Consider the following 25450-nt stretch of genomic DNA (forward strand, 5'->3'; position numbering starts at 1 on the left):
GACTTGTCATGCATGGAATTTGACAGTGCGCTGCTTACACCTCCAGCAAGTGTGAGGGAGACAGAGCCGATGCCCCGAGGTGAGTAGCACAGCAAATAGATAGGCCTATAGGCCCGGGTTTTGCGTTTTAGCTACAGTGGTCTAATGTATGTTTAAAAGGTTAAATATTGTTATATTTTATTTTTAGTTGATGAAGCCGAGCGAGTCAAAAGAAAAAGAGATGAGTTTAGTGAGTGGGAGGATGAAAGTTGCCGAGAGAGACGAGGTTCAGCGCTACATTGAGGGCCAGTTCTTCTGGGATGGAGAGGACATTCTAAGCTTCTGGCAGTCGCAGTCAATCGCCTTTCCTGTGCTTACCAAGGTGGCAAAAATGATTCTCTGTGTCCCGGCCACAAGCGCACATTCAGCTCTGCTGGCCGGGTGCTGGAGTCTAGGCGAAATAGATTAAACCCCGGTACAGTGGATGCTATACTTGTTTTGCACAGCGAACGTAAAAACGCTAAATGAACATTTCCTGTGTGTTAAATAAAACAAAAGTTCAATGGTTATGTAGCGTAGACTGTAAACTGTTGGCCTATACAAATCTGAAGAAAAAAAATTGTTTAGCCTATTAGATTAATACAAACGCTGCTTTGTAGGCTAAATGTTGAAAATATTTTTATTTTATCGTTATTTTATTAATATGACCTGATGGTTCATACATAATCGTCTGTTGTTGCCTGTTTACAACATGTTACACGATGTTTCCAAGCACTTAAATGAAATAAAGGCTGTTTTCATTTACATTACATGTATGTCTGTTTAATGGTCGCGGGTGCGGGCGGGTTGTAAAAATAGATACATTGGTGCGGGGCGGGCCAAATAATTTCAAAAAAGCGGGACCCGCGGGTTGGAAAAAAAGCAGACCCGCGCATCACTAGTGCGTTGCCCTGTATTTTGGCATCGCCTCTAATCTAGACTGCAGTGTGGCACAGAGTTCTGTGAGCTCCTGGCTGCGAAAAGACGGAGGTCGCACAATCCATCCAGACACCCCGCCAACGATGCCGTCTTCCTCATCCGACATTAGGTCTATGGTAGCGCACTTCCAAAGGCCCACCTCATCCTCAGCCAGCACACTCTGTCTCGCTTCTAGCAGCTGTGAAAACAACCAATAAAGACAATCAGTACTGCGCGATGCACTGCGTATGGACACAACACATCTATTAATGCACTTGCAAAATAGTCACATTGACCAAAAACATATCTAATCAAATAAATCTTACCCTCTTTCTTCTCGCTCGACTCCGAGCTGAACTCTTCACAGCTTCTGCCTGCGATGCAAGATCTGGTTGTTTGTACCTGAAGCTCCTGCGCACGGTCTCGTAATATGTTTTACAGGCAGCTGGAAAACGATTAAATGAGAGAAATGAATAAAAAAAAAACAATGCAAGTCACAGTAAAATTAAACAATAAAAGGAGAAAATATTAAAAGTTACTTACACACAATGTCTGGACTTGCAGACATAGCTCCGAGCAAATATGAGGTCACGGCCTCGTTATGAGGCGAGGTTAGTCTGAGAAACCAAAATGTACGGTTAAGATCGGTATTAACGGATCTATTTCCTTATTCAGGAGAATGAAAGTATATGTTTTAATCTTACCCTTGCTCCGGTTCGTAGCGCCTACAATTTGTCTCGGAGTTGTGAAGATGGCGTACTGCTTCCTGAAAATGACAAGACCAAAAAAATACACTTTTATAAAGCAACTTACACTTATTCTTTTACAAGGATAAGTTACTTTTAGCTTGTGCTGCTTCTAGGGTACTTTACCCACTGGGAAATGTGACGTCAGAGTGACGTCTTTTCCATGTCATTTTTGGACGTCCAAATTCAGTCCATTGATGGGGTTGTTTTGTAACGCCAGGCGACGTCTTTTTTCGACGTCTACCGGACGTCTAATGTTGACGTCGGTGGGACCTCCGTGTAAGGGCTATTTATAGTCCAAAAGTGGTCGTTTGTGGAAGTCTTTTCAACGTCAAATTTAGACCTATTTTACATGTAATTTCTATACAACTTCTATAACAATAGTCCTATGTTTCAAGAGGGTGGAGGACATGTTTTCTGTACCATGTATTAATTTTCCTGTAGCTTGGTTTGGCTAAAACGCTAGTTTCAACAGGAAATGCATTACACCTTATCACCTGCTGCTAAGACGATCAAAAGGAGTTTTTGGAAAATGATCTAGAACAGTATGCCACCTTCTGAAATGGGACTAGATCATATTGCAAAAACTCCATTTGATTGTATCAGTAGCAGGTGATAACTGGAGACATGCCAAGGTGTAATGCATTTCCAGTTCAAAATTAGCTGCTGAGCTAAACAAAGCTACAGGAAAATTAACTGTCGCAGAAAACATGTCCTCCACCCTCTAGACACATGAGACTACATACATACACTAGTTATACACATACAACTAAAAATCACAAAGAGGAATCTAACAGTGTGCGAGTGCACTGTATTAATTTATTCTAGTCTATCCATTACTTCCAGACTTGTAAAACCTACCAAGGTATCAAAGGCCTGTGCATCAGAGAGGTGTTGCTCCTGCAACTCAAAGTCCTCCATGGTGTCAATCCTCTCTATATGGACTGCTGAAGAGGCAGGCTGCGTTTCCTTCAGGCGATGGCGGATGTCGACCAGTAGGCTCAGGACCTTTTTCTGGAACACTGAACACACATTTGTTGATGATTACAATGCTCCAATTAGAATACCAAGGTTAGCTTTCTCACAATTGTTTTTGTAATCAGCTTCAGTGTTTGTTATAAGTACAGATCTGTTGGAGAAAGAAACAAAAGTGTAAAGAAATGTAATCATCTGACATGATAGAAACCAAGCCACACCTATAACTGAAAAGCAGTTTCAGTGGACAGAGAGAAGGTGGTACTATTAAAAGTGTCTTCTCCACTGCCAATAGATAAATACTTACCACCTCAAGGCAATGGGAAGGTCCATCTTCCAATCACTGCATCTGCACCAGAAAAAATCTGTTTTAGAAGTTATCAAATTATGAAACTTAACAGTTTATTAGAAGAGAAATAATACATCTGAAATCTATAAAACTTGCTGAACTGTAAATTAAATTACTTGATTTCTTGTTCAAAGCAATGTGTGCACAGTAACAGGCAGCCAGGGTGATAGGATCACCACCTGAATAGAATAATAATCCATGTACCTTGTTTAGGTGGTTTATAACAGGGAAGGACACCTCACTCCTTAGAGACAAAAAAAATGGGTTAAACATCTTAAAGTTTTCAATCTCCATCACACAACAGTTAAATGATTAATTCACTTTCAAAAAAAAAATCATGATAATTTACAATTTAAAATGACAGATCGTTTCGCTGGATAACACCCTTATTTCTCGACTGTGATCGTGTAGACTTCGAATCTGCATTGAGACTGACATTTGAACCTTCTTTGAACATTTGAATAGTTGGTTGCCATTATATGGAGAAAAATCCTGGAATATTTTCCTCAAATCTTGAGGCCTACTTTCTTTTCGACTGAAGAAAGAAAGACATGGGCATCTTGGATGACATGGGGGTGAGTAAATAATCAGGACATTTTTATTTGAAAGTGAACTAACGTTAATCCTTTAAGAGTTGCAGTGTTACAAACTAATATATCCTAGAGCATACAAGCACATTACTCGCTTTGAGTTTGTAGGACCCTGATTTACATTTTTACATGTTTTATTTGTCCCCGTATACGGACGCTAGCTAGTTAGCAACGATCTAGTCGGTCAGAACTCCATACCATGCTGCTAGTTGTATACGTGCAGTTTAGAGTCCCAAACTGTTCAAATCGACATGTTCTCTCGTGGACAGCAAAAATAACAGAAACTGAACATGAACCAAGAGCAGCAAGCAAAACAAAGAATACTGCCGTTAAGGCTAACGCCCTTGACCATTCGCGGCTGTAACCTAACCACAGCAGGTTTGTGAAATTTAAGACAATAACGCTAAACTACCTAACACTATACGTACACATGGACATAGAATTCACTAGGCTGACCGAACTTACCTTCAATTTAGACTGAGGAAACGATGGGTTCACCAGCGGTGCAGGCTGAAAAGCTGTGCGGCCATTTTTCAATGCTTTGTAAAAAGACGCGCCAAATGCCTGGCGTGTCGCCTCGGACAATCAGATTTGCGTTTACTGGTTGGGTTATGATGATGTGCTGCCTCGGCCAATCAGAGTGACGTTGACTGGTTTTTGACAAATCCAAAGCCCTTGATAGAGCTTTTTTTTTTTTTTTTTTTTATAATTTTTTTATTATTGAACACCAAGAACAGAACAGAACAACAGAATATATCTACAATGGCATTGGTAAATTCAGGTAAATGAGTATTAAGCAAGACACGTATCAGTTAAATTAAATAAAAACTACAAAGGGGGTCTCTTTATGCCTCTTTTAAGATATCAAGGTCTCTTATTCCAGCCAATTTCTGGGCCTTTTTACTTTTCATACATTCCAACGCTGGAAAGAAATGAATAAATAAAAAAACATGAACTACTACACATAATAAATCGTGTTTGTTTATAAATAATATCTGAAGTGTTTATATCTGTATTCATATATATTAATCATGTTGATAACAATGTTGATATTTGTAAAAAAAAAAATATATATATATATTTTTTTTATAATATATAATATTTTTATAATAGATTAATATGTAATATATATATATATATATATATTACATATTAATCATGTAAATTTACTGCACCTGTCATAGACGTCCAAATGACATCCAAAAAAACTTACCCAGTTCAGGTCAAATGTTGAATGTCAAGATGACGTCCAAGTTGGGTCATGGTTGGACGTCCAAATAGTGGACCTAGTTTTGACGTCGAATAGAGGTCTTTGCGTGGCAGTGATTTAATGACCAGTCACAGATGGAAAGTGAAAAGTCATAATTTACTCACCCTCAAGTTGTTCCAAACCTGTATACATTTTTTGTTCTGCTGTACACAAAGGAAGATATTTAATATATGTTTGGACAGATATTTTTATGGAAAGCCAATAGAAGTTTGGAGCTTGCAGGGAACAGACACGTCATACCCAGCATAATTTCTGCCTGTTGAGCGCATTGCTGGGAGATGTGTGGTTAACACATCCACTGTGCATTTAAGCAAGACCAAAGAAAAGGTCACTGTAGTCATGCCACTATGCACAGTGGTTGAGCTCTAGGAGACTGTGATGTTGTTTGCATGGAATGCACATTTTACCTTTGTGGCAAAGCCTGAATAAAATTAATTGTTGAAATAAATTGTTTTGTGTATCTTTTTTACACAATATTGGCCATTGCTAATGACATGTAATTAATCTAGCATACTTTCATTAAATATATACATTTAAAATGTAGGCAAGGCAAGTTAATTTATATAGCACATTTCATACACAATGGTAATTCAAAGTGCTTTACATAGAAGAAATTAAGAATCTATGGGGCATTGCCAAGAGAAAGATGAGAGACATGAGACCAAACAATGCAGAAGAGCTGAAGGCCGCTATTGAAGCATCTTGGTCTTCCATAACAAAAATGACAAAAAAATGACATGGAGAAGACGTCACTCTGACGTCACATTGCCCAGTGGGTAAAGTACCCTAGAAGCAGCACAAGCTAAAAGTAACTTATCCTTGTAAAAGAATAACACCAAACCAAGTACTGAGTACATATGCATGATTATACTTTTCAGAGGGCCGACATTTCTGCATTTAAAATCCTTTTTTTTATTGATTTCATGTAATATTCTAATTTTCTGAGATTCTGTATTTGGGGTTTTCATAAACTGTAAGCCATAATCATCAAAATTATATCAAATAAAGGCTTGAAATATCTTACTTTACTTGTAATGAGTCTATATAATATATTAGTTTCACCTTTTAAGTTGAATTACTGAAATTAATGAACTTTTGCACGATATTCTAATTTTTCGAGTTTCACCTGTATATTCAGTGAGCATATCTGCAATATATTGAGGTCCTAGCCCATTGAATGATTTATATACCAGTAATAATACTTTAAAATCAATCCTAAATGTAAGAGTCTATAATTACGCTATACTGAGCCTGATCTATTTCTACCAGAGATTTTCTTAGAATTAAGTTATACCTTTTAGAAAAATGTCACCTGGGGTAAAACTCCCCCTGCTACCCTCATTTGCATTTGTATAGCTCACAGCATTTTCATTTACATGTTAAAGCCTCCCCTAGAATTAGGAGGAGGGGGGTCATGGGGGGACAACTGCCAAGCAAGGCCCACGTCAATTTCCGACAATTCACGGCAGTTTTGGGTGTTGCCTGCAAATTGCCGTGTGCAGTCGTAAACCTGAACTTCCACGACAATCTACAGTGACGCTTACTGACGAAAATCCCACTTTTCATGCAGTGACTCTTGATTTCACTCCACTGGCTACCAGTAGCTGCCCACATCAAATACAAGGCTTTGACTCTAGCCTTCAGGACAGCCAATGGACCACACCCTCCTACTTCAATTCACTATTACAGGTCTATGCACCAACTCGCTCTCTGCAGTCTATGAATGAGCAGTGCCTAGTGGTCCCATCACAAAGAGGTTCAAAGTTTATTTCATGAATGTTCACTCTCTCTGTTCCTCTGTGGTGGAATGAACTTCCAACCTACTACACGATCTTGAACTTCCAACCTATTACACGAATGTTGAGATGATACCATCTCAACATTCAAAAACCAGCTGAAAACACTTCTGTTCTGCAAGCACTTAACCAATCCACACTAATTGCACTTAGTATTGAACTTGCACTTACTGTACAAAAAAAGAAGAAGCAAAACTCTTTCTTCTGCGCTAGTGCCTATACTACTTCTGCCACCTTGAAAACTTTGCAGTACAACACAGAAGATGTTGTTGAACTTTATATGACAAATTTGGATAAAAGTGTCTGCTAAATGACTAAATGTAAATGTAAGTATGATTACTGTCTACAGCCACTTGAACAAGCTCATCCTGAACTTATGTTTGGATCTTCATTTTTTTGTTGGTCATTCTCAGGTGCACAGAATTAGCTTAATTCCACAGACAAAAATTGAGGCCTCTGCAAGTTTGCAGACATAGACAAGTATGGTTCTTCATAGGGTTGTCTACACTAACTTCCATAGGAATGTCTCACATTTGGCATATGGTAATTTCTGTCTAATGGAAAGTCTCTCTCACTCATTCTGAAGTTTGGTAGGTGGTCAAGCTGTGTGCATCTGCAGAAGGATATGTCAAGGCCAACTGAGAGGGATTATGCTTTCAGAAGTTTACATAGTAGCTGTGTTATTCAGACGCCAAGGGTTTGAGTCACATGCTGAGATATCTTCATGTGCTCAAACCACTTTTTAAATGACTTCATTTTTCTTACCTCCTCTGTTTGCCAGCAATGACTCATTCATAAATGGCCTAATGACACAAAAAGTCAGTGTTTTGAAAAGAGGAACTTTATAAACTTAATTTAAACTTAAATATAATGCACAGTCGATAATCTAAAAATCTTTTTAAGTACTAAATAAAAAGGAACAACTGAATCAGAATCTGAATTAGCGTTAATTCCAAGTTTGCTTTCACACACAAGGAATTTGTCATGAAGATTCCAATGCAAAGAGAGCGCAACATATATACAAACATATACATTTAAACATATATATACATATAGTGACATAAAAAATATGATATAACAGATAAAAAAAGAGAAATATACAATAGCACAATAATGTTAGGAATGGATGGATTGAATATTGCACATGGTTGTATTGACCAAAGGAATGTATTTGGGGGCAGTTTCAACTGTTCATGAGGTGTATAGCCTGAGGGAAAAACTGTTCCTGTGCCTGGCTGCATGGGCCAGAGAGCAATAGGTTGAAAAAGAAGAGTGCTGGGTGAATGGGGTCAAGAGTGATTTTTATGAGTTATAGATAATGACTTTCTTCATACTTCTCCACTAATACCATTGATATTATGTCATGATGTCAATTATCGGGCAAATACAAGCACAAAAAGTCAATTTAATGCCATCACATTGCTAAAATGAATAATTCACCCAAAATGAAAATTTGGTCATTATATACTCACCCCCATGCCTTTCATTGTTTCTTTGCCTAAAAAATCCCCCCAAAAACTATGGTAACACTTTATTTTAAGGATCAGAAATTAGACAGTAAATCACAACACTTTTTACACTTGTAAGTGACTAGTTATGGACTTGTTTAACATTATAAAGTATTTATTAAGCCTTTCTTGGCTGATTTCTTATTCTTAGAATACATGCTATAAAATGTAATTTGTAACATATTCAATTAGATTATTCAAAGACAGTAACATATTCTAAATACTTTGGATTATTTCTTCAGCACTGGTAGATTTTTTCTCTTGTTTTGACTAAAAACTCTGCCAGTACATTAAGCCAAAATACACGTTAAAAATACATTCTCTTAAAAACCTAAATATCTTATGCAGTGTTGTTTCTAAAACAAGATTTTATAGCCCCTTTACATTTGCTTTTATCAAAACAACGAATTTATTTGCTAAAAACAAAACATATCAGTAGCTAGTATGATGCAAATGACATATTTTATAGGTTTTCATTACTCTATGTGAATATGTGGCTTATAAGTATAAAATACATGTAGAATGCATATAGTATTTCAGCAAAGGATTTTAGGGTTAGGTTTAGGGGTTGGTGTTGGGTGTCTATGGGACTCGAATTAAACACAATAGACGTGTTGATTCCCTATACTGTATGGTAGTATTTAATTAGAGGTGCAAATAGCACTATTTTCCACTTAGTGCAAGAAGATGCTTTTTTGTTGCTATATATATTAAGCAACACACGTCTCTGCTTTCTATATTCATTATATACTAATAATCTGCACATACACACGGTGTAATGAGAACCTATAAAGGATGCATTTGGCACCTTATTAGCTATTGGTATCTTTGGTTTTTACCTAATAAGTTCATTGTTAGTAAAAAATTAAATGTAAAGTGGCTATTAGGCAAGGGTAAGAAATCAGCGAACAAAGGTTGAAAAAATACCCTATAGTTCTAAAGAAGTCCGTAACTTGACCCTTACAAGTCAAAATATTATCAATTTATCAGTGTCTAGTTTCTGATCCCTAAAATAAAAACAAATACTTCTTTCATTAATTCTCATGAATGTGCCAAGCAGAGTGACAGTGGAAGTGAAGATTAGAAGTAACAACATCAATTAATGTTTTTTCCTGACACAAACATATCATGTAGTTTCAGAAGACTTTGAATATAATGCACAAGTCATATTGATCAATTTTATGATGCTTTTTGAATTCTGTTTTTATTTTAGAGCTCGAAAAACCTTCTTTCTTCATTTACTTTCAATATATATATATATATATATATATATATATATATATATATATATATATATATATATATATGTATATAAAAAAGTGGCCAGGATGTTCTTCAAAATGTCATCAAATATTCAGAAAAAGAGTATAAATGATGAATTTTGATTATGGGTGAACTATTCCTATAACATTGCAACAATTTTAATCTGTTTTCCATCAGGCCACCTTCATGTTTGCTCAGAGCGAGGAAGAAAAGCAAAACCATACCATGTTTAAAACTGAGTTAGTAGAGGAAAAAAAATTGTGGTAGAAGAATCTTACACCTGAAAAACTTTTAAATTGGGGAATGTGTCCTGGAACAAGGATGACCTCTACTTTGGCAGAGATCATTAAATCATTACAGACAGCATCTGCAGTGCATAATGGTATAATAATCTCATTTTGAAAGATCAATCACATTATGATCCCAAGTGCCACTGCTGACCCAGTTTTGGAGAACCACATCTGAATTTACATGAACTGTGGAAGAGAAAAGAAAAGGTCTGGGGTAAGCATATCGAGAAAGCACTGACAGTTCTGCTGCAAAACCTCACTAGAACAGTACTGTATGGTAACCACAGATTTAGCCAAAATACCATATGAAACTACTTTGAAACTGGGCTTTGGGCAGTGGTGGCTCAGTGGTTAAGGCTCTAGCTTACTGACCAGAATATTGTGGGTTCAAGCCCCAGCACCACCAAGATGCCACTGTTGGTCCCTTGAGCAAGGCCCTTGACCCTATCTGCTCCAGGGGTGCAGTATCATGGCTGACCCTGTACTCTAACCCCAGCTTAGCTGGGATATGCGATTTTAGTGTTCTCATCACTAAAACAAGTGAATCATTTATTTTAACCAGTTCATTGTCTGTCCAAATTTTGTATTTTGTATTTTTTTTAAATAGAATTTTAGTTAATAGCGATGGGAATGAAATATGAAATATGTTAGACTGTGATTAGATATGCTAGCTGGACGAAAAAGTCAAGGTATTGGATTAGCCATCACAAAGCCCTGACCTCAATCTGATTAAAAAAAATTGTAGCCAGAACTGAAAAAGCATGCATGAGCAAGGAGGCCTACAAACCTGACACTTTAGAAATGTTTTAGAAATTGTAAGAAGCAATTAAGGAATTAAGGCTACCCAAAACTTTTGACCCAAGTTAAAGAATTTAAATCAATGCTAACAAAGTGCATGTAAACATCTGACCCACTGGGAGTGTGATGAAAAAAGCTGAAAGCTTCTGCCCTAGCTTTTGTATTGCTCTGGGTGACTAAATTCTGTATTGCGACACTGTATATATTGTTGGCTCCTTTATGATAAACTGCTTGTGCTTTTCCTTATTTGCAAATCATATTGTAAAAGAGCATCTGCTACATTAATAAATGCACATACATATTCTTCTTCACAAACTGAAAGTACTTGCCTATTGTAAGAGTGCAAAATATTTCATGAGAAAATGTTGTTTTATAACGGCACTGGGAAAGGATGCAGAGTTAAAATGATGACCTCAAGGCTTTATAGCTGCTTTATGCAACATGGCTTCCTTAGCTTGGGATCTGACCAAACTTATGACTACAAGGCAGCCAAGAGATACAACTACAGCTGTTTGTGCAATAAAATCCGCTCTCTTCCTAAGGATATAATTCTTTTTCATCACACATAACTTGGAAAATCCATGTGCTGCAACTTAATGAAAATTATCGATGAATGTGCTGACATAATATATGTTGTATAGGAAATCAGAAATGAAATGTTGAGTAGCAATACGTGTGGTATCACTAGGAAGTCAACAAGGTCACTTAAGGAAAACAAAAACCTTATTGTGTACTGCAATGTGAAAAAGTTTACTCATTCTACATGTGTTAAAACAATGCTTGTCAATGCGATTGAAAGAGTGCATTTTGATATACTAATACGAAATAGGAACTGCATTCCTGATCTAAAAGGAATAGATGAACCAAAAATGAAAGTTCTGTCATCATTTACACCCTCATACTGTTCCCATGAAAACTAAATTACTTACAGAACAAAAAGATGTTAGGTTGAATGTTAGCCTCAGTCACCATTCACTTTTATTGTATGGACATCTCATTTTATGTCATGTTTTTGGAACATGATGGTATGTAAACGCATATGACAGAATTTTCATTTTTGGGTCAACTATCCCCTTAAAATGTTCTCTTCCCAAATAAAACGAGAATTAGACAGAGTGAATGCATGTTGAATTATGAACTCAGTTTTTAAACTCCACAGGTCTCTGTAACTGAGCCAGTGCGACAAGACTTTCCACTTCCAACCTTGGAAATGTGAATGAATAAGAGCTTGGAGCAGAACAAAGAGCACAACTGTGCCTGCAAATCTCAAGGCCATGTGTATATCAATACCAGCTCAAAACAACAGGACTGAATTTACACTGGAGAGTATAAGAAATAATATAGGACTGGATGAGTTTAGACCCATCACAGGGAATGAACAGTGCACCACTTTGTGTATCTGAGATTTCCCAAGAAATGGCACAACTCTGTCCACATTCTGAAAATAGAATTCACCTAGATTAAAGGGATAGTTCACCCAAAAATGAAAATTCTGACATTATTTACTCACTCTGACTAGCTTTCTTATGTGAAACACAAAATAAATTCAGCAGTACAGTGACAAGAAATAGTATGTGAACCCTTTGGAATAAGCTTTTTAATTTTTTTGTAATTTTTTTAACATTATTTGATCATAAAATGTAATCTCATCTTCATTGAAGTCACAAGTATAGACAAATACAATGTGCTTAAGCTAACAACACACAAACAATTCTAATCTTTCATACCTTTATTGAACACATCATATTAAACATTCACAGATTTGTGGAAAAAGTAAGTAAACCCTTGAATTTAATAAGTGGTCGATCCCCTTTGACAGCAAAAACCTCAACCAAGCATTTCCGGTAGCTGCGGATTAGACCTGCACAACGTTCAGAAGCAATTTTTGACAATTCTTCCTAACAGAACTGCTTCAGCTCAGCAATATTCTTAGGATGTCTGGTATAAATGGCTCTCTTGAGGTCATTCCACAGCAACGCTATTGGGTTAAGGTCTGGGCTCTGACTGGGCCACTCAAAAGGTGGATTTTCTATTTTTGAAGCCATTCTGTAATGGATTTACTTCGATGTTTAGGTTAATTGACCTGCTGCATCACTCAGCTTCTTCTGTACTTTAGCTGGCGCACAGCCACCCTGAAATTATTCTGTAGGATGTCTTGATAAACTTGGAAAACATTTTTTATCATGAATCATCAGCCTAGGGGTTTACTTATTCCAACATACACTGTGAACGCTTGAATGATGTATTCAGTATGTTCAAGAATAATACAATAAGGTGTGTTATTATTTTAAACAGATTGTGTTTGTTCATTATTGTAAATTAGATGAAGATCAAAACAGATTTGAAGACAAAATTATACATTAATGCAGGCAATTCCAAAGGGTTCACATACTTTTTCTTGCCACTGTATGTTAACTTCAGTCACCATTCACTTTCAATGCATTTTTTTTTGCCATACAACTTAATTATGACTGAGGTTAACATTCTGCATAAAGTCGCTTTTTATGTTCTATAGAAGAAAAATAGTCATGCAGGTTTGGAACAACATGAGCGTGAGTAAATTAAGACAGAATTTAAACTTGGAGTTCTGGACTTTCATCTTTCAATTTTTCATCTCTCACGTTTCTTATGCTGATCAGTTAAAGTGTTACATGTGACCTGCTACACACACTCCACGATATAAACACGTATGATTCAACAGACTAGATGCTTTAATGGATAATTTAGAGCATGCTCTGTTAAAGCATTTAATTCAGTTTTATATTTTCTATGTATTAAAACCTATAGCTTATCCAAACATGAAAATTATGTCATCATTTACTCACAATCATTATGTTCCAAACCCATATGACTTTCTCTCTTCCATGGAACACTAATGGCAGAATGTAAGTCTCAGTCACCATTCCCTTTCACTGCATCTCTTTTTCACCATTATGAATGTGAATGGTGACTGAGGCTCTCATTCTACCAATCATCTCCATTGTGTTATATGGAAGAAAATCAAACAGGTTGGGAACAAACAACATGAGGGTGAGAAAATTATGACAGAATTGTAATTTTTGGGTGAACTATCTCTTTAACGTGAAACTGAGATGGATTGTGGGTCTCTAACAGATCATATAATATGGCTTTGCACAAGGTTTACAGTTGTATGTACACTACAGATTCCTCATAAAAGTGATTGAGTTTGTGTGGATGACTTTAATTGGTCACAACAGTGTTTGTAAATCACAGTGTTGGTCCAGGACTTTTTAAGACCCTGGCAGCCTGATGTGTGGTCACACATGGATGGATTTCCCACAAAAGTAAATTTTTCACAATGACCCAGATTTTGACTAGAATTATTTTTTATTTCTCATTATCTTTCTCCATTGCATCTCATCTTCCTGTATTTAGAACTTCCTTCTGTTTTAATGAGTTTTACAGGAAAGACATACCGGGAACGCCGCAACTTTATAAAACAGGCTTTAAAATCATTTACAATAAATCCACTAATACATCTCATTCAAAACCACGAAGGGACCCATGTTCGGCTATGATCTGTTTTTTCTGTTTGGGGGTAACATCAGAAACAGTAACTCAGGTTTGATGTCTTCAGCAGAAAAGCTTCTCATCATTTACTCACCCTCATTCCATGACATGTATGACTTTGTTTCCCCAGCAGAATACAAATGAAAAATTTTAGAAGAATATTTCAGCTCCTTAGGTCCTTACAATGCAAGTGAATGGTCATCAGATCTTTGTAGCTCCAAAAATCACATAAAGGAAACATAAAAGTAACCATAAGACTCTTCAGATCTTCAGAAGCAATATGATAGATGTGGGTGAGAAACAGATCAATATTTCAGACCTTTTTTACTCTAGATCTCCACTTACACTTTTACATCTGAAAGCCACATATGGTGCCTGTTTAGTTTTACTTTCACATCTGAAAGTGTTTAAAGTGTTTCTCACCCACACCTATCAAATCGCATCTTAAAATATGGATTTAACCACTGGAGTCTTATGGATTACATTTATGTTTCCTTCATGTGATTTTTGGAGCTACAAATGTCTGATCACCATTCACTGGCATTGTAAGGACCTACAAGAGCTGAAATATTCTGCTGTAGAAAGAAGAGTCATACACATCTTGGATGGCATGAGGGTGAGTAAATAATGAGAGAATTTTCATTTTTGAGTGAACTATCCCTTTAATATGCATGTGGTTAATCTGCTTAGGCACCTGTGGGAACTAACTTCATACAGTACAGCAACTAAAAATTATCTTAGGATCAGTTGTGTAAAAGTAACAGCTAAGAAAAGTGAAGTTAGTTAGTTAACATAATTTGTTTGCAATCTTGTTGTCCATGAAATGAAATTCATGCACTTTTTGTTTGCAGCTCAGGTGCTCAAATATTTTGTGGGGCCACTGCATCTCTTTCTAAAGATTCACTCTCAGATGTCCAAGAATTTATCCACAGTTAATCCAAACAATGTTCTTCCATTAATGAAACAGATACTGTATGAGAAAGTTGGTGTAACACAATATATATCTGTAGATGTTGGTAAAGTATTAGATTTGACTGTTTGAATCACTAGAGATTGTTTGCCAAAGATATCACAGCCCTGTGGTTTTGATGCACTGAAGCCCTTGATGGAAAGCACTCTTCAAACTTCAGACAGCTTCAGCTTTTCTGTTGATATACTGACCAGATGATGACTGAGCATCTTTCCCCATCAAGGAAGATCATGGCCTCAGCATCACATTCACCCAGTGAATCAGAGACGAGAGCACATTCTGAGCTCACTCTAGAGTGCTTTATAAATCCAGCAATTGCAATTCATGAATCACACTCCCTCAAAAACGTCCTGTAGCACTAAACCAAAGAATACCTTTTACAGCCTTGTAAATTACCACTCGCCTCTCCCTGCATTCCACTGTCCAGGGTTACACCACGTTCGTGTGCAATATCCATCACCAGGGGTGGAAAGATTACTGAAAAATCAAACTCAAGTAGAGGTACTGTTACTTCTCAAAATTGTTTGTGTGAGTAGATTAAAAGTAGCTGTCCTAAAAACTACTCAAGTAAGAGTAAAAGAGTAGCTCATTTAAAAGTACTCATGAGTAGTGAGAATTGAGTACAGAGTTGCAAAACCTATGCCCCATTATAATGAACACTGTATGCCAACTTTTAAAATACATCACTTATCGCTGATAAACACTACATGAATCTGAATCCAAAAATTAAAAGGGAGATATGATAACAGAAATGAAATGATTAAAAAGTTATTTTCAATACACCGATCAGCATTTTAAATCGTAATGTATTAAACAATTTCATTAAAATCAGTTTATGTGTAGGGTCTAAATTTCCCTTAATGTCGACAGAGCGTTATTGTTGTGCATAAAACATGTTCAAACAATGCAAGGAATGCAAAAAAAGCTAAATAAGCAGGATCACTTGGCACGTCATGTCCTGCACAATAGAGGAGGTAGAGCAGCCATAGGAAAAGTTGTTTTGGACAGGGGCTACATCACATAGACCACATAGATTCTCTCATCATTTACTCACCCTCATGCCATCATGGATGTGCATGACTGACTTTCTTCTGCAGAACACAAAATAAGATTTTTAGAAGAATGTCTCACCTCTTTTGGTCCATACAATGAAAGTGAATCAGTGCTAAAATATTGAAGCTCCACAAATCACATTAATCAGCATAAAAGTAGTTTAATCCATGTGCTTCCAGTGGTTTAATCCATGTCTTCAGAAGCGATATGATAGATGTGGTGAGAAACAGATAAATATTTAATTCCTTTTTTACTATTTACTATTCTCCTCCCTTCTCAGTCAATCTCCACTTTAACTTTCACTTTCTTCTTGCGTTTTTGGTGATTCACATTCTTCATACATATCGCCATCTAATAGGCAGAGAAGAATTTCTCGCAAAAATTGACTAAAAAATGTATCTCACCCAAACCTGTCATATCAATTCGGAAGTCATGGATTCAACCACTGGAGTTGTATGTATTAATGTTATGCTGCTTTTATGTGCTTTTTTGGAGCGTCAAAATGTTGGCACCCCTTCACTTAAATTGAATGGACCTACAGAGCTGAAATATTCCTCTAACAATCTTAATTTGTGTTCTTAAAGAAGTCATAGACAGATTGAGGGTAAATGATAAGAGAATTTGAATTTTTGTGGGAATTATTTCTTTAAGCACATGGGGGGCCACATTGTCCTCCTTTTGAGCTACAATATTCAACTTTGATTTAGTTCTTGTATATTTTAAGCTAAGAAAAATTTGTGACTGGTGGAATGTTCTACTGAATTTGTTCTGCAAATGTTGATACATTTCTATCATTATAAAGGCTAAACATAATTATAAATTATTTTATCATCTCTACTTTCCTGGTAATTTATTATACCAATTCAAACACTCTCTACATCAGGGGTCAGTATTATTAAAAAATTAACAATATGTTTTTAAATATTATTATTAAATAATGCTCTTGCTATCGCGATTGATGTAATGAACACCCCTGTTCTAGATGTAGAACATAGGCTAAGTATAGAAAATTACTCAAAAGTTTGATCGAGGACATCTCTCTTTTTTCCGATAAACATCTATATCATTTTATTGCCCAGACCTATTGATAACATTGTATTAATCCTCTAACAGCAGCCCAATAATCTCAGTGTTAGATAGTTAAATGACAGGCTACACTATAGACACACAGAATCTACTAAGCAGAAATATGAAATTTACCTCGATATGTTCCTTCAAATTAGAGGCAGGATTAATGCTGATATCTGGCTTGAGCAAGTTAAACTCACATGACACGATCATGAAATTGGCCCTTTTCACTGCGACAAGCCCTTCCAGGTGCAGCCGTGATGTTCAGGTGTTGAACTGTGCTTGAGGCATTCTCCACAGTTGGCGCCAGATCTGCAGCTGCTGTTCAAGTCTTAATATGTGTGATTTGATTTGACGGGAGTCACGAGACTCTCTCTAGCCAATCATGTTGATAGATCAAAATAACATCAGGACAGGGATGTAGCGAACACAGACGGTGAGAAAATAGGGCAGTAAAAGTACAATTACAGCACTTAAAATGTACTCAAGTAACAGTATAACATTTTTAAACAACTTAAGAAAGTACAATTCTTGGAAAAATGTTAATTACAGTAAAGTGAGTATTTGTAATTCGTTACTTTACACCCCTGTCCATCACTGATAAAAAATGTTTATAGTGTGATAGCTAATTTGTAGTTGGGGAAGCAGCTTCACGGAAGCTACTTCTAAAGCCATGTTTGTGGTCAACGTGATCACACTATCTAATGTTCCAGTACCCTGATATTGGCCCCATTCTGCCAAGTTACTGAAAAGCATCATTTCAAACAAAAACAAAAGAATGTGTAAGTGTAAGTGGAGAATTATAGTAAAAAAGGACTTAAATATTGATATGTTTCTCACCCACACCATACATATTCTGCTTCTAGATATAAATTTAACCACTGGAGTCTTATGGATTAATTTTATGCTGCATTTATCTGCTTTTTGGAATTTCAAAGTTCTAGCCACCATTCACTTGCATTGTATGGACCGATATAAAGCTGAGATATTTTTGGTTCAGCATAACAAAGAAATTCATACACTTCTGGGATGGCATGAGTGTGAGTAAATGATGAGAGAATTTTTATTTTTGGGCAAACTATTCCTTTAATCACAACATGAAAACAAAATTACAATTAGGTCTTTTGTAGAGAATAGAACACACAGCCTAATATCCAATCTCACAAAAAAACAAAAAAACAAACAAAAAGAAAACAAACCTTTTTCAAAAAACAACTTTTGCACAGTTGGTGAAAGCGTTCAAATGAACATGAGAATGAAACAAAGACATTTGTTGGCACTGATTAAGTATGACTTATATTTGATATGAGGACTCTGTTTATTAAAACAGCAGTATGATGGTTGTTACAGGTGTGTGTGAGTGATGTGTTGAGTTGAGTTGGAGACGAGGGACTGAGGTGATGACACACTAGACCAAGTGAGTAGCGTGGAGACTTGTGCTGCGACTCACATTTATCTCCCAACAGAACCTTTCATTCCCTGCTTGAAACCTCCAGTGGAAGTCTTTTTTTTCTGTGGATTCATTTAACAGTGAAAGGAATAAGGGCTTCCTTATAAGTCCCAAAGCAAGGCAGTGGGACAAAACACACTTTGAAAGACATTCACAGTCACTAAACCAGGTAGACTATAATAAAAGACACCCATTCAGTAGTCGAAGAGATTGTTCTATTTCAATAGCTTCAGCATGGTATGTTACTGTAATCTATGTCATCAAGTATTATGAGACCATGTAATATACATATGTCTTCTCTCATTTATATTCTTTCTGGTTAGAAGCAAAAAATATCAAAACAAAGAGGCACAAGGCAAAAGAACAGGCAAGCACAAATCAACCAATACAATTATAAATACCCATTCCCCTTCTGTCAGAGAAGCGACACTAGGGGTCTCTCTTGAGCGCCGATATTCACCTCTGGACTATGAAAAAAAGGCCAATGAGAGTTGGCAACCAGTATTTGCATGTCCCGCCTCCGGACATACGGGTATTTAAGCGGCGCAAATACAGGAGTTCATTCAGAAAATTTCTTCGGAGCCGATGGTCGTGCATGAACTCTGCTGCGAGTTACACACCAAGTTCCTGGTTAATCCTCTGACGCTCTGCATGCTGTTGTATCTGACGGCGCATAACAGCGGCTTTCTCCTTCGTGCACGGCTGTGCATTCTTGCCCCTGGGCGCTCGACAGCGCAGACAACTTCGAAAGAGTTATTCTAAAAGAGTAATTTCGCTCTAAAGAGCAAAACACAGCAGCGTTGAACGTCCTTCTCAGGATGCGTCTTTTTAAAGACGATATTTCCGCCCTGTGTAGTTTCTGGATGTGGTTGATGTCTCCCCACCTCTGACGGTCATAAAAACTGCCTTGCATTCCTGGGTTGCGATCACACGCAGGCAGCGCTTTTATGAATGGTCTATGTTTTCAGTGCGAGAACATAGCCATGACAGCATTGCGGTCGTAGGCTTTCTCTTGTAGTGAGAGAAAGCCGCTTCAGCCGCCTCACGCCTCCTTCCCACGGGATTGAGGCAGGCGCCGTGGCGATGAAAACGATCTGGGGACAATGACGGGCTCCGTTTGCCGGGTGAACCCCTTGAAACCCCCCGCCTCCCGGCACGCTTGCTTGTTTCTGTCCGAGCTCGGGATGAGCATTCTCTCCAATGGGTTATGTTTTCAGTGTGAGAACATAGCCGCGGCAGCGTTGCGATCTCTGCTTTCTCTTGTAGTGAGAGAGCCATCTCAGCCGCCCCGCGCTCGCCTCCTTCCTCACGGGATTGAGGCGAGCGCCCGCGGCGATGGAGAACGATCTGGGGAGAATAACGGACGCTTACCGGGTAAATCTCCCGAAAACCTCCCGCCTCCCTGGCACGCTTGCCTGCTTCCCTCGAGCTCGGGATTAGTGCGGTCCGCTTAACGGCCTACCGTCCAGTCCCTCGAGCTCCCCAGCATTGGATGATGACATCACCGCTGCATCGGAGAGCGTAACAGCGGCGTCGGATGCGGATAACTCGCCTGGGCCGCCACCTTCGGTCTCCGCCCAGTCTGAGCCTGACGCTAAGAAGGTCCGCTATGCTTCCCGGGCTTAATTGGTTCCGCGGGCATGTGCGCCGCTCACAGCCGCACCCCTGGATTCCTTCCCGGACGTGCATGACCGAGCTGAGCAAGCCCAGCTTCCTCGCTCCTCGCTCTCGCTACCCTCGGTGGTAGAACGGTCCCAGACCGCTCCCCTGCACGCCATGGCCCCCTCCTGCAAGTCCACTGGGCCAGGGCACTTCAAAATCTGCACTTGGGTAGTCCTGTTCTTGACGTGCTGCAGGAACTGCACTCGAACAGGCGATGGCCACTCCGTGGTCCAGAAACGCACCGATGGACAGGCAGTACGGGAGGCAGACAAAGCACGCTTTCTCAAACGCCCCCATCTCCCAGCTCCGTCCATTCGGCGACACCACTTCACGACTTCGCCCAGCAGTCCTCAGTGGTGAAGAAACAGACGAAGGCTATTTTCAAGCAAAAAAAAAAGCATCCTGCCCTGCCGCAAACCTGCCGCCAGGGACCATGCCCTGTCTGCTCGCCGAGGGCGTCCTCCAGCGGCTTTCAAGAAAGAAAGAAAGTGGTGCTCCGCCTCAACTAACAAGTGAGTGGGCCCAGCTCTCAGCCCCAGTGTTGAGCCCCCGCAGAAGTTGGACGCCCATCGTCTCACGGACCCCCTTGAGGACCCAGAAGGCTCCCAGGCTCTCCTGAGATGACAGACCCAGAGACCGAGACGTTAGCTCCGGAGCAGGTAAGACCACTCCGTTCCCGGTGGAGGGCCGGGAGGAGAATTTTTGTTAAATTCGTTACACTCTATAGAGCTATTTCCTTGTTGTCTCAGGGGTCACCTGGCCCGCAAATGCCGTTCTCACGGCACTCTGCTTTCAGGCCTCAACAGTCCCGGCTCCATGGACGCGGTGTCCCCGCCTTCAGCCTCACGACTGTCCCCCGGCCGGCCGGTTCAGACGAGTCCAGAGGATGCCAGCATCAGACCTCCTCCTCAGTCACGAACCCGCCCCCTGCTGGGTGCGCGGAGCAAGGTAAGTGCTTTGAGTTTATTCTCAGCACCGGAGCCTCGGGACACCACGTTGCCTCCCGACGCCACGTTACCTGTTCCGCACCGCTGCGAAGCCCCGCCGGGTACGTCCAAAAAACTTGTCCCCTTGATGCCCCTAGCACGGAGCTTAGAGGCGTGGCTTTCACTGCATAACCCGTCACGCTGGCTGCACCGGACCATTCGACTCGGTTACGCAATTCAGTTTGCCAGGTCTCTGCCCCCCTTCGTGGGTGTACATTTTTCCGCAGTACACGGCCAACATGCCCATTCCCTGCGCGAAGAAATCACCTCCCTTCTATTAAAGGACGCGATAGAGCCTGTCCCTCCAACCGAAACGAAGAAGGGTATCTACGGCCCTTACTTTGTTGTACCCAAGAAAGGCGGCGGCTTACGACCGATCTTAGACCTGCGAGTTTTCAATCGGACCTTGTCCAAACTCCCGTTCAAAATGCTCACCCAGAAACAAATTCTATCTGGCATCCGGCATCTAGATTGGTTCGCAGCGGTAGACCTGAAGGACGCGTACTTCCACGTCTCAATTTGCCCTTGACATCGACCCTTCCTACGGTCCGCGTTCGACGGCCAGGCGTATCAGTACATAGTCCTCCCCTTCGGCCTGTCTCTGTCCCCTCGCGTCTTCACGAAAGTCGCAGAGGCAGCTCTTGCCCTGCTCCGAGTAGCCGGCATACGCATACTCAATTACCTCGATGACTGGCTCATACTGGCTCACTCTCGAGAGTTACTATGCGCACACAGAGACCAGGTGCTCAGGCACCTCAGCCGTTTGGGGCTTCAGGTCAACCGGGAAAAGAGCAAGCTCTCCCCAGTCCAGAGCATCTCTTTTCTCGGTCTGGAGTTAGACTCAGTCTCAATGACAGCATGTCTCTCCAACGAGCGTGCTCAGTCAGTGCTGAAATGCCTCGCTTCCTTCAAGCCAGGCGCCATGGTCCCGCTAAAACGTTTCCAACAGCTCCTGAGGCATATGGCATCCTCTGCGGCGGCCGCGCCGCTGGGGTTGATGCATATGAGACCACTTCAGCACTGGCTCCGGACTCGAGTCCCGAGACGAGCATGGCGCCGCGGCATGCACAACGTAAAAGTTACTTCTGCCTGCCGCTAAACCATCAAACCCTGGACAGACCTCTGCTTTCTAAGGGCAGGTGTACCCTTGCAGCAGGTGTCCCGACGTGTTCTGGTCACAACCGACGCTTCCAAATTGGGTTGGGGCGCCGTGTGCAATGGGCGCGCAGCCGCAGGCTGGTGGAACCGAGGCCCACTGCGCTGGCACATCAACTGCCTAGAGCTGCTGGCTGTTTGTCTGGCCCTGCAGAAGTTTCTCCTGTTAACTCGGAACAAACACGTCCTAGTCAGGACAGACAGCACCACGGTCGTAGCCTACATAAACCGCCAAGGCGGAGTACGCTCCTCCTTTGGAGTCAGCAGCGACTGGAGTCACTGCGCGCCACTCACATCCCCGGCAACCTCAATGTGATAGCGGACGCGCTGTCAAGACAAAGCTTGCCTGGCGGGGAGTGGAGGCTCCACCCCCAGTCGGTCCAGCTGATTTGGGACTGGTTCGGCAAGGCTCAGGTAGACCTGTTTGCCTCCCAAGAAACCTCCCACTGCCCGCTCTGGTATGCTCGGACAGAGGCTCCCCTCGGGGCAGATGTGCTGGCATACAGCTGGCCCACGGGGCTGCGCAAGTACGCATTTCCCCCAGTGAGCCTTCTTGCACAGGTGCTATGCAAGGTCAGGGAGGACGAGGAGCAAGTCACTCTGGTAGCCCCCTACTAGGCCTACCCGGACTTGGTTTTCGGACCTCACACTTCTCACGACAGCCCCTCCCTGGCGAATTCCCCTGAGGAAGGACCTTCTTTCTCAGGGACGGGGCACGCTCTGGCACCCGCACCCAGACCTCTGGAACCTCCACGTCTGGCCCCTGGACGGGATGCGGAAGATCTAGCCGGTCTACCATCTACCGTCGTAGATACAATCAGCCAAGCCAGAGCCCCTCTACCAGGCATCTTTACGCCCTAAAGTGGCGTCTGTTCATGGACTGGTGTTCTTCCCGAGCCGAAGACCCGCAGAAGTGCGCAGTTAGGTCAGTGCTCGTGTTTCTTCAGGAGAGGCTGGAGAGGAGGCTGTCCCCCTCCACCCTCAAGGTGTATGTCGCCGCTATCACGGCCCACCATGACACGGTAGACGGAAAGTCTCTTGGTAAGCACGACTTAATCGTCAGGTTCCTAAAAAGGTGCCTGGAGGATAGCTCCCTCCCGGCCTAACCTGTTCCCCTCCTGGGATCTCTCGGTCGTCCTTACGGGACTCCAGAGACCCCCCTTCGAGCCGCTTGACTCAGTTGGACTCAGGGCCCTCTCTCTCAAGACCGCCCTGCTGATCACGCTCGCTTCCATCAAGAGGGTCGGGGACCTGCATGCGTTCTCTGTTAGCGACGCTTGCCTGGAGTTCGGTCCGGCAGACACTTTCGTGATCCTAAGACCGCGACCGGGCTATGTGCCCAAGGTTCCTACCACACCCTTCAGGGATTAGGTAGTGAACCTGCAAGCGCTGCCTCGGAAGGAGGCAGATCCAGCCCTTTCACTGCTGTGTCCAGTACGTGCCTTACATATCTACCTGGACCGCACACAGAGCACTAGACGCTCTGAGCAGCTCTTCGTCTGCTTTGGGGGACAGCAGAAAGGGAATGCTGTCTCCAAGCAGAGACTCGCCCACTGGGTTGACGACGCCATTTCCCTGGCTTATCACACCCAGGCCGTGCCCCCCCCTTTCGGGTCCGAGCCCACTCCACCAGGAGTGTTGCGTCCTCATGGGCACTGGCTAGGGGCACTGCCCTAGCAGACATTTGTAGAGCAGCGGGCTGGGCAACACCTAACACTTTCGCGAGATTCTACAATCTCCGAGTTGGGTCAGTATCATCCCGTGTTCTCTCAGGTACCGAGCCCGTAGAACTCGGTGGCACGCCCACGATCTGACCGGGTGAATCGCTTGCATCTAGTGCCCTTCTCCCTAACCAGGGGAAACAGTGCGCCTTCATTCCCAGGAGATCTCAGGTTTGGGACACTGGTTGATTCCTCCCTAGCGCTCATGGGTCGCAGTTCAGTGGAGGAACTCGCCGACCCAAGCCACTGCGGGTACCGCAAGCTACCCTGCACTGGTGTAGGTGCTCCACAGGTAAGGCCTCCTTCGGACTCCCCCTTTGTGTAACGCCACGGTTCTGTCCCCTCTGGCGAGCGGACTCCCGTGCTTCCCTTAGGCAGTCACAGCTGCCTTGGATGCCGTGCTGTATGTTCCCCCCTCTATAGGCTGGATCTACCACCGCACCGACTTTTCCACATAGGCCATAAGTCAGGCCTCTGATGGTTTTGCCACTTAAACTTGCCTCCCCTCTCGGGTAGGCGTGGCCTCCGCAGGGTCTTCTCCGCCCTGAATAAGGGCTAAGACCCCCTTCCCTCAATGCATGTAAGGGCCCCGGCCTAAGTTGCTCTATGCGAGAAACATAGAGAGAAAAGAGGCCCGGCCAGGCTTGGCCCGTTCCCAGGTTGGCAGCCAGCACCTTGTTCCCCCTTCCGGGGTAACAATAAGGAATCCTGATGGCTTAAATGGGGCATTGGGGAAGGGTACGTGCAGCCTGATACAGTTGGTCGTCCTGCACGTAAGAATACCTGCTCGCTCCTGTATCAGCAGTTCACGTACACGCTGTGGACCCCTAGTGTAGCTTCTCTGACACAACGTGGAGAGAGCGACAGAAGGGGAACGTCTAGGTTACGTATGTAACCTCCGTTCCCCGATGGAGGGAACGAGACGTTGTGTCTCCCCTGCCACGTCGCTGAGCCGAGCCACTGTTGTGGCCGGACCATTTCCGGCTCCTCAGAAAAATCCTGAATGAACTCCAGTATTTGCGCTGCTTAAATACCCGTATGTCCGGGGGCGGGACATGCAAATACTGGTTGCCAACTCTCATTGGCCTTTTTTTCATAGTCCAGAGGTGAATATCAGCGCTCAAGAGAGACCCCTAGTGTCGCTGCTCTGACACAACGTCTCGTTCCCTCCATCGGGGAACGGAGGTTACATACGTAACCTAGACGTTTAGTACATACAGTCATTATTAGGTATTCATAATTGTTAAAAAGAGAACAATTGCTTTACAGTTAGTGTTTAATAAGTTTAACAGTTTTACTTCCGGATTGGCAGGATTGAAAACCACATTTAGGA

The 25450-nt window shown here is 41.6% G+C and overlaps 1 protein-coding gene across 1 annotated transcript; it reads right to left on the reverse strand.

Moving 5' to 3' along the window:
* Positions 1–902: 902 nt before the first annotated feature.
* LOC127660961 (uncharacterized protein C14orf93-like) lies at positions 903–4136 on the reverse strand. Its single transcript, XM_052151466.1, has 8 exons — positions 4062–4136; positions 3211–3250; positions 2965–3006; positions 2544–2704; positions 1641–1702; positions 1480–1553; positions 1263–1381; positions 903–1135 (listed from the first exon to the last, which is right to left on the reverse strand). Exons 4-8 carry the CDS (start codon positions 2601–2603, stop codon positions 917–919), a joined length of 534 nt encoding a protein of 177 aa, XP_052007426.1. The 5' UTR covers positions 2604–2704; positions 2965–3006; positions 3211–3250; positions 4062–4136; the 3' UTR covers positions 903–916.
* Between the last annotated feature and the right edge of the window lie 21314 nt (positions 4137–25450).

Source organism: Xyrauchen texanus, chromosome 20 (assembly GCF_025860055.1).
Source record: "Xyrauchen texanus isolate HMW12.3.18 chromosome 20, RBS_HiC_50CHRs, whole genome shotgun sequence".
Taxonomy (NCBI): Eukaryota; Metazoa; Chordata; class Actinopteri; order Cypriniformes; family Catostomidae; genus Xyrauchen; species Xyrauchen texanus.

What these genes read in the sequence shown, in the direction of transcription:
- LOC127660961 (XM_052151466.1), bottom strand. Translation starts at nt 2,603, where the DNA reads ATGGAGGACTTTGAGTTGCAGGAGCAACACCTCTCTGATGCACAGGCC. An exon ending in TGCAAGTCCAGACATTGTGT is followed by an intron (nt 1,382 to 1,479) that starts GTAAGTAACTTT and finishes ATCGTTTTCCAG; the next exon opens with CTGCCTGTAAAACATATTAC. An exon ending in GTCGAGCGAGAAGAAAGAGG is followed by an intron (nt 1,136 to 1,262) that starts GTAAGATTTATT and finishes TTGTTTTCACAG; the next exon opens with CTGCTAGAAGCGAGACAGAG.